Source organism: Cupressus sempervirens, chromosome 10 (genome assembly GCF_028749045.1).
Source record: "Cupressus sempervirens isolate cs-2001-9-10 chromosome 10, ASM2874904v1, whole genome shotgun sequence".
Classification (NCBI taxonomy): Eukaryota; Viridiplantae; Streptophyta; class Pinopsida; order Cupressales; family Cupressaceae; genus Cupressus; species Cupressus sempervirens.
The window spans coordinates 125,998,332-126,008,735 of record NC_143127.1 but is presented as its reverse complement, the minus strand read 5'-3'; the positions used below and the strand labels follow the sequence as shown (position 1 = coordinate 126,008,735).

The following is a 10,404-nucleotide window of genomic DNA, read 5'->3' as shown; positions in this document are numbered from 1 at the left end:
TCAATCCCCACATATAGATAGGAATGTGACATTAAACATTATTTTACATTACCATTTCTATAATTAACAACAAAAATATCATAAATTCAGATCATACTTATTTATTTATAAGTGACATTAATTTGTTCACTTTTTAAATGATTTTTAGGTAATTATGACGATAGAAAGATATACATTTGATTTGATTAACTATATTAAATTAAGGTAAAATTTTCGCTACACAAGATACAATAATTTCTTCTCCCAAATTTATACTAAAATAATCAATAATATACAATTTTATAATAATATAAATCTTTCGAAAAATAGGAACTACTGTTTTTAGGTTAGCTCTATGTACTCATTGAAAAATAAAATACATAGCGGTTAGATAAATATCATGCTACTCGTCATTGCCTATAATAAAAGAAACAATAATATAATAATACTAAATATACACCAGTCACTACTATGGTGAAAGAAACAACTAATCTCATGATATGCATTTAGTATATTATTACTATTTTTACAAATGATATGTATCTAATTATTTTGTATTTGCTTTTTGAATGAAAATAAGAAGCTATCCTTGAAAGTAGCTCCTATTTTAAAAAAGAATATATAGTTATAAAATTGTATTATTGTTGATTATTTTAATACAAAGCAGGGACATTGCCGATGTTTTTTTTCATTTACAAAACAATCTAAAATTATTCATCTAAACTATGAAAATCACAATCTTTTTGTAACTGATATTTTTACAAGATCCAGTCTAAGTAGAAACTTGCGGCAAATTTACTGAGTTGCAACCGCCATCCGCTTCTGTGTCTCCCTCCCGAACCAACGCTTTAAATCCGGGGTAATCAAACCCTAATAATCCAGTTTTTAATTGAAATGATTCCAGACCGCTCCGTCGTTTCGGGCTTGGGAAGGGTTGCTGTGGGCCCACAGCAGTAAAGAAAATCTTTTCTTTTCGCGGCCGTCGTTACAATCTCTAGAGCTTACTGGATCTCATTCTTCTCGTGTTCAATTTTGATCTTCCAATCGGAAAGAGATGTGCAAGGGCAGGAAGGGATTGAGTTGAGGAAGAGGAATCTGTATCGGCACATGGGCTTTTCTTCGCGATGACTTCGATTCTTGCAGGTCGAAATCTTTATCGGAAATTAGCGTTTGCTTCGAGGTTGCAGTTTCGATCCCCCGTGTCATCCATGGACAGATCTCTGTCTTCGTCCGTTCATCTTCTGATCATATTTCTCCATTCGCTTTTATAACAGGTCGAAGTTTATTGACTGCAGTTGTTTGACAAGCGGAATCGATTGAGATCGATGGCAGCAGTTCTCTTCTACCATGTGGTTGGAGACCTGACGGTAGGAAAGCCGGAGCTAATCGAGTTTCCTGAGAGCGCGAGTGTTGCAGAGGCCATTGTTACCATCCGAGATTGCACGGAATGCGGGATACCAGTTTGGAAGCAGCGCCCGCCGGATAAGAGTAGCAGCCCTGAGTCGGCAGAGTCAAGGCAGGAAAGATTCGTCGGCATTTTGAATGCTCTGGATATTGTGGCGCATCTTTCGTCAGAGTGGGGTTTGACGGACCCTGACGCCGCTTTGAAGGTCCCTGTTTCGCAGATTGTGCTTCCAAATAATCAACTTCTTAAACTGGTCGCCCCAGGAACCAGGTAAATAATTGAGTCAGATCATTTCTCAAACGCTTCTTTAATCTTAAATGCTCGAATGGCATTGATCGATCGGCAAGGATTCGATGATTTTAAGCACAGGCACAAAGTAATCTTTTTCTAGATGCTTTAGGGTTTCAGCATCGTGCAATTTCAATATTCCGAAGTCGCTGCACATGCTTTTCGATTAAAGACGCCGTTTACATACATAATAAAGTCCAACTACACAATCAAATCATTCCTTAAACGCTTTTTTCCTCTTACATGCTCGATCGCCACGATTCGATCTGCAAGGACTTGAAGTTTTTTAACCAGAATCTCGAACTTTTGTTGTTCTAGATGGTTTAGGGTTTCAACATTGTGCAATTTATACTTTCGTCAAATTACTGTACAAACCTTTCAAATACGCTTGATGTGAACTCTCATTAAAGCTTTACAAACCTTTCCATTTTCTCTGGTCATTAATGGAAGTCTTTCCACAGTCTTTTAACTCTGAAGTCATCGATGGAAGTCATTCCACATAACATAATCCAGAAACAGCATCGATCTGCAGTATAAATCGTGGAAATCTTAGATTAAATGAAATTCATTGTTTAATCCAGAAAGGTTAATGAAAATGAAAATTCATTGTTTAATCCGAAAGCTTTACACTCATTTCCGTTTTCTTCCATTTTGTTGTTATTCCACACAGTACAATCCAGAAAGCTCTACACACCTTTGCGTTTTTTATCATTTTGAAGTTATTAATGGAAGCTATTTCACAGAATTTAATCCAGCAACAGCATTCACCTATAAAAATCTTATATCACAAATGAAATTCATTGTTTAACAACAATTGTCATTTCAACGCAGATTGGCGGACGCGCTGGAGATGATGAAGCAGGGCGTTCGGCGCCTCCTGGTCCGGCGAACCGTGGGCTGGAAAGGCATGAGCAAGCGATTCTCCGTCCTGTACAACGGCAAATGGCTGAATCCATCAATGGAGAGCGAGGAGGGGGCGGAGGAGAAGTGGTGCTGCCTGTCAAGGGAAGACGTGATAAGATTTCTCATCGGTTGCCTGGGAGCCCTGGCACCGCTTCCCCTGACATCAATCCAGACCCTCAGAGCAATAACCCCACATCCCTTCGCTCTCGACAGCCGGGCTCCCGCAAGAGAATCCGTCAAAGTCCTGGGCAACGATCCCATAGCCATTGCTGTGGTCGATCAAAACGACGATCAAGGAGGCGTTCGCATCATCGGCGACATCTCGGCATTCAAGCTCTGGAAAACAGATCATCTGTCCGCAGCCTGGGCTCTTGCAAACCTAACAGCAGGGGAATTCGTGATGGGCGTCGAGGACATTGTTCCCCTGAGCGCTTGCAGGAGCGGTGAAACCCTAATGAAGCTCTCTAACGAGCAATCGTACAACAAATTGAACACATCAAAACAGGGGAGCGGCGGGAACCCAATCCGCGCCGCAGATGGAGGGCGGTGGAAACCGAGTCCATTATCAACTGTGAAGGAAGAAGATGGAGGATCAGGATCTGGATCTGGATCCATAAAGGCCAAGGCGCCTGCCAGGAAGTTTTCCACCAGATCTCTCGACTTCGTGAACTTGTATTTCGATAATGGGGCGCGGGCGTTTGAGCGGAGTTCGAGCCCCAGACCGTACAGAGGCCGGAGCTCGCCGCTCACCTGCAGGCCGTCGAATTCCCTGGCGGCGGTGATGGCCCAGATGCTTGCTCATCGCGCCACTCACGTTTGGGTGACGGAAAACTCACAAGACGGCGAGTGCGAGAATCTGGTGGGAATTGTGACCTATGCCGATATTCTTACAGCTGTCACTAGGCCTCCCAGTCTTCCCCTCCATTCAAACTGAGCCCTCTTTACAGCTGTCTCTAGGCCCCCTGTTCTTCTTCCCTTCCGTTTCAAGCTCCTCCCCTGTTTATAAAATGGCCTTATTTTATTTCTCTGGTGTCATGTCAATCACGGTTTTTAAAATTAGTATGGTTTTTGTGTTGACTGGATGTGATGGCCAGTACACTTCTCCAGGGAAATCCAAAATTGTGATTTGGTATAAGGGCAAGAATCAAACGTGCCTTCCAAAGCTTGCTTGTTTCCGGGATTACCCACTCTGGCTTTTCGGCAACGGCTGCCCAGCCAGTTATTTCGACTGGCTGGGTATGCCATGGCCCCCATCCTTATTCCATCACATCATCCCATCCGGCCTCCTACGTGCGTCCGGCAACTGTACTGTGACAGATATTGACAATCGCAACTCATGCCATCTGTGCTCTGCTCTTCTGATTTGACATGGACGCATACATCTTAACTTCTCCACCTTCCTTCTGTGTGTGGGAGGACAGACTACGTTACCACTATTCTCTATATTGAATGTGTTTTACTACTTATATTGCTCGTCTGTTCAGACATCAGGATCAAGTAGAAAGTAGGGCATTTTTTATTGTATTCCCTTTCCAATAATTTTAGTAAGCAAGTATGAGTTCTGGGCTCATTGGTTTCTTTTAATTGGAGGAGATATTTTTATATTGAAATAATGTAAATAATAGTATAATAACTACTTTGAAAAAAGATAACAAAGATTGCCATTAGTCCAAGATCCATTGCTAATAATAAATCGATAGAGTATTTTTCTGCATGACAAATAGGGATTGTAATTTTGGAAGTTAATTTTAAAACGTTTTTATGATTTCTAATGTTTTTTATATCATTTTTTTTGTTAATTTAAAATTATATTTAATAAAAATGAATAAAATAGATTATAGATCAATTAAAAAATCAATCTAATAGATCAATGGACTATAGTTTGAATTGTTGTGATTTTTTAATTAATTTTTGTTGTGAATTACAATCAAAATATTAGTGATATCTAATGTGGATGTGTTTTAGTTAATTTTAATAAGAAAATCAAGCTAATTTTTTTCTTGGGCAACTATGTCAAAAGTTGCTCAATATGTTAAAAGTTGTTAGGGGTGGGCAACTAAGGTATTTGGGTAGCTAATAGGTCCTAGGAATTTTAAGTAGGGTCCTAAAATAGTCCTAGATGGACTCATTTGATCAAACGATGTAAAGAGCAAAAATTGCTCAAGAGTTGCAAAGTTGCTTGAGCAACTTATAAAATTTTTGCAAAAAGTTGGAAATGGAGGTTTGGGAATTTGCAAGTACCCATGCTTGGGTATTTGAGCATGAGAAGCATAATTTGGAAGGTTATAATGTTTCCATTCAGATTACACACATGTGAGCCTGTTATACAGACTGTTGCAACATTTTTCACTATTTTGCAGAGCTTTAATGCCCTAGTATGGTTATGTACAGATTGGGATAGATGATCCGACTTTCGGATATTGTAGAGTATTGTTTCATCTTTCTTTTGCATATTCAAACTTATTTTAAAATTGTTAGATTAGAAAGTTGTGGGATTTTCTTGGTGACTGGTTTGTAATTCACATTCATAGGGTTGCTACCACAATAATGGCTCTAACCTGATCAACCGTAGTGGAAAATGTTTGAAACCTTGTGGGATGATAGGTTAGACTTTGTTAAAAAAAAAAATTCTTTTTTTCACACTTTTGTGATTGGTTTCCAAGCTACGGAGTGATGCCCTAGGCTAACTATTGCTAGTACGTGGGGTAGGACAACAACAAGAAGTTGTTGCAAACCATGCCCATGATCTGACATGGCCAATTTAGTGGAATAGTTAGAAGCCTGTTGGTAACCAGATTTGATCTTTTGATTTTGACTCTTAAATAACCCGAAGTTTTGAACAATATCTGATTACAACAATTGAAAAGCCATCTGTAAATGAACATGCTTTTCTCTAAATTGATAGGTACAACTCTCTATGATTGATTTTCAATGAATTATGTTTATTCTTACCATCTAATTGGGGGTGTGTTCTTAACTTGAGAACAATAGAGGTATAACCAAGCTAGACTTAGATAAGATCTAACTCAGGCGAACAGAAGTTTTAAATAATCTATTTGGTTTTATGCATCCACACATCTTATGAACTCACAAAACTTTTCCTGCGAGCTAAACTACAAGAACTTAAATCTATACTTTAATTGTTAAATTGATAACACTTAAAATTCCTCTCAGAATGAACAATATCAATACTTATCACGTTCATTCAATTTATTACAAATAGGGGACGTAAAACTCCATTTCTTCCTCATTCCAATCGAAACCATAAGAGAAAGATACAAACTTCAACTAATACCAACTGGAACAAAAAATAATCAATATAAAATACTCTCCATTGTCTCTACAACAAAAAGTATTTCACACCAAAAAATTTGCCGACCTTTTATTCATCATTCAACTTCCTACATATAGGGTTTGAGAGATGACCGTTACAATAGGAACTTATTCGGTTCATCTTCTAAAAATGAAAAATGGCAAGATGCCAGTTTGTCACATTACAAAATTTACAAAATTGACAAAATTTGCAAAAGCAAGTGAAAAAGGAGGCATCATTTGAATCACTTGGACTTCTTCCCCTTTTCAGCTTTCGCCCTATATGCCTTGGCAGCAACTATAATTGGAACTAGCTCCTCATGACTAGGCACGTGTACATTAGTGAATCTCAAGAGCCACTTTGAGTGCTCTCAAGCCAACTCCTTCACAACATTTAACTGATTTGGAAATTCTTCCATAGCCATGTGTACTCATCCACCAAGTGTTTGCAACTCTGCCACTCTATTTTGACTGCTTGCAGTCATTCTAGATAAATTACTTAAGTATGTGGAGAAGTTTTTCTTCGTTACTTCTACTCCAATAAGAGCTTTCCCTTGCCCACTGGTTTTTGAATCAATGTGTAATCCTCTCATGAGTTTGAATGCTCTGTCTTGGGTCTTCTCACTTTTTCCCCTATTTCCTTGAGTCCTTCTTCAGCTTCTTGAATCATCTCCAACTTAAATTGCATACTCTGAAGCCATTCAAACAGAGGCTCAATCCCTTTCTTCAAAATCTTTGCTTCAACCACTTCCTTTGCTTTCATTTGGATGATCATTTTCAGGAGGGAAATGCAATCATCACATCTTGCCTTCTCTGCGGCCAAAGTGTTGCAATTAGATATGATATTATCTTTTTCAATTTCCAATCGAAGGATAACATTTCCAATTTGATCAATCAAAGTAACTCCATCTGAATTGAGTTTCTCAATCCATTCTTTCCCAATTTGACCGAAATGTCTATCTTTTTGGAGCTGTGAGATGAAAGCCTGCACTTCTGCTACGATAGGATTCTAAGTAGCAGGTACACCAATGATGGTTGCTAATGGAACAACCAGTTGCCTAATAAACCTATTCAATTCTTCTATCTTGGCCTTCATCTTAATTTTTGACAATTTTAGGCTTTCCAATTATTCTTCTATCACCTCATTACTTGATCTCCACAAGCCCACTTTTGTATTGTGTCTAGCTTCTCCAAGATCAATTGAGTGTAGAGTGAAGTCATTAGGTGACATATCTTCAATTCTCCCCACTTTATTCGACTTCGTTACCTCCATGTTCAAGTGCCCTATAGGGACTAGGTAGACTAGGGACAATGATGCATGGCTAGAATCCCATTGCTAAACTCTGTACCCAATCCATTTTGAGTTTAATGCTCCCAAAACAAGCGTGACCACCATACAAATTGTAGTTATTGAAATTCCACATCTATTAATAAGTCACATTATTTAAAAAATGAACTTGAAAGCCCAAGAATTATAAACAAGATTTCTGTTTGAATTTATTGTTATTTTTATTTTGATCTTTTAAATATTTGATTAATTAAATTAATTTTAAATTTAATTCTTTTGATTAATTTATTTTATAAGATTTAGTTTTAATTAGATCCTCTTAGTCTTTTTCAAATTTAAATAAAGTTGTCATTCATAAAATTATAATGGGAATAACAATGTGATGAGAAAACTACATTATATACACATAATTTTATAAATGTATATAAATTTAATTTTAAAAAAATTAATAGTGTATATATATAGTTGAAAACATGATATTATTAAAATGATGAATAATTTTTTATTTATTAAATATTTTTATTTATTTATTTATTTATTAAACACTTTTTGTATAATTTTGTATGACTATTTTTTAACATTCATTAAATAAAACAATAATATTTATATTCTTAAATAATGGATATATATTTATCAATCATATGTACCTATTCAAATATTGATCATGAATACCATTTTATCAAATTTCTTTTCCAATTATGTGAATAATATGTCTCTATATTTATTATAATAAATGAGATAATTATTATAGCACTGAAAATAATGCTAAAGCAAATGTTTCTTCTCACATTTGGAATAGTGTATGGATAAGAGATAATATGTCAAAGCATGACTATAGTGAATAATTTTGATGACTTGTCAAAGTGTTACTCTAAGTCTTATAAATCTTATAATTATTAGACAAGTTCTATTTTAATTTAAATAATAAGAATAATTTAATTAAAATTTATTAAGTTTAAAACATAATAACTAATCATTTTTTATAAGACTAAACTTTTCACATTCATTAAATAAAATTTCAATATTTTTATTCCTAAAATATTATTATTATTATATATACTCACTACACAAATAAAATTGTATAAATAAATTATTATTCTATTATCATTTTTTTCAAATGATCTTTTAAATACTAAAATATAAAAGATGGGGCATAACATGGGGACATACCTTGGTTTGAAGCCCCTGTACTTTTATTGTGCTCAAATGTACATTTCTACTAATTGCAAATATTAAAGGGAATAGAGAATAGTAAGCACAAAAGGTAAAGTTCGACACATGATCAAGTCAAACCAAATTTTATGTATCTTACCTATTCCTCTATGAATGAAACTAGACACAATCCTTCTATTTATGTTGGAAATATAGCCATTAAATCCTACTATGATATGTAAGAAGTAGCCTAGGGAAATGATGAAGAGCTTAAGCAAACACCAAAGAGAAATTGAATGAAAGTTAATTTGTCTGAGTTTTAGAGATGAGTCATTTAAGTAGGTCAACTTATCAATAAGAGTATTTAATTTAATAGTTGTTTATAAAGCTAAATTTATTTAGAGGTAAGAGCAATTTGCAATTATATTGTGTTATAATTATAAGTCTATATTATAATTTGTGTGTTTATGTCTATTACTTTAATAAATAAAAATTCAAATATCAATAAAAGTAAAAATTAATTTGTAAATTCACTAAGTAAATATAGATAAATGATTCTAAAAGTGATGTTTTGGTACATTTTTATTAGAATGCTTATTTTAAACATCAAACTTGTCAACTTCTTCAAATTAAAACAGTTAATTTTTATAATGTTTATAAAACTATCAAACATAAATACAAGAATTTCTTTTTCAAATATTCCAAACTTGTCAAAAGTCATTTGATATAATGACCAAGTCCATATCAATATTAAAAAAATTGAAACTAGAATACCCACCCATTGATGCAAAAAAAATTTCCTAGGTATTTAATTGAAAAGAAACGACAAAAGTGTAAACAACAGTTTTAGCAGAGGAAAACAAATTGAATATCTTGGAACTCAGGCCATATACAATTATATAACTACACTATTGCAATGCTTATTCCCCTTGCATCATTGTCCCCAATCTACCTAGTCCCTATTCGCATGATCTAATGATGTACAGTGGACGGACATTGCAGGTCGGATGGGATGATGGGGATGGCATAAAGATGGGGCATCCAGGCAATCGATTCTACTGCTTGGGTAGCCATTGCCACATTCAGGATGTTGGGTTGGTGTGCAAGCCAAGTAAAAGATGAGAGGAAGCTTTGTTAACGTTTTGGGTGAAATTTCTAAGCTGTGGAGGGGACATTTTTACTTTTTTGGCCTAGGGATTTTATGGGTGATTTTAAAATAGTATTATTGATTAATAAAAAATTACTTGGTGTTTTATGTGAGAAACTTTGAAGTTGGGTTTGATTTGTGTAATCATTAGATGCTTTTTAATATTAAGAATTATGTTGTGGAATAATTACTTTTATTTAAAAATTAGTTAGAGGTGGTTATATGATGTTTTGTTAGTTTGGCTTACTTATTTTCTATTATTAGTTTTCTTCAATTCTAGAAATATCAAAATATATTTGTAATGTTTTATTATCTTTTTTTTTTTTTAATGACTATTTCTTTTTTCTAATTGATTCTATATTTTTCTTTCAAAGATCCAAAGTATTTCTTTTCTTCTAATTTATATTCACTTTTCTCTAGTTAAAATTTGGATTCTATCAAATATCAATTTTACATGTAATTGTTTTTTCATTTTTATATAGAAATGGATTTATATAATACGTAGAGACATTATTAGAGTGGCATAGCATTATGAATTAGGTTGATATTTTAATGTTAAAATATGATATCTATATATAGACAAGCATATGAAATTCAATGTATATATACACAAGGTAAGAAAGTGAGAAAAAATGAAAAAGAGTTATGCACAATCTTTTATTTCTTTTTGTCTTATTGTATTGGGGAAGGGAATCAAAGATTAGAGATATAATTGAAAATAAATGTTAATTTATAAATTGATTTTTTTCCTTTCATTATCATTCAATTTTTAATTTTTTAAAATTATTCACATTTCTATGTTTGAAATTTGGTTCTTATCAAAAAAAATTTTGAATTATAGTTTTAAAAATTTTACTTTTTTATGACACGGTTTTATTATTATTTATAATGTTGAATGGTAGAAGAATAATATTTCACAAAGTCTTTTAG

The 10,404-nt window shown here is 34.1% G+C and overlaps 1 protein-coding gene across 1 annotated transcript; it reads left to right on the top strand.

Annotated features, from left to right (window-relative positions):
- Nucleotides 1–982: 982 nt before the first annotated feature.
- On the top strand, nucleotides 983–4,159 carry CBSX6 (Cystathionine beta-synthase (CBS) family protein). The gene is made up of 2 exons (XM_089803072.1): nucleotides 983–1,654; nucleotides 2,504–4,159. The coding sequence occupies exons 1-2, from the start codon at nucleotides 1,305–1,307 to the stop codon at nucleotides 3,507–3,509; spliced, it is 1,356 nt and encodes a 451-aa protein (XP_089659198.1). The 5' UTR covers nucleotides 983–1,304; the 3' UTR covers nucleotides 3,510–4,159.
- Nucleotides 4,160–10,404: the final 6,245 nt, after the last annotated feature.

Bases quoted from the DNA above. Each gene is read 5' to 3' on its own strand.
- CBSX6 (XM_089803072.1), top strand. From the start codon at position 1,305: ATGGCAGCAGTTCTCTTCTACCATGTGGTTGGAGACCTGACGGTAGGA. The intron at 1,655-2,503 runs GTAAATAATTGA...ATTTCAACGCAG, and splicing joins CTGGTCGCCCCAGGAACCAG to ATTGGCGGACGCGCTGGAGA.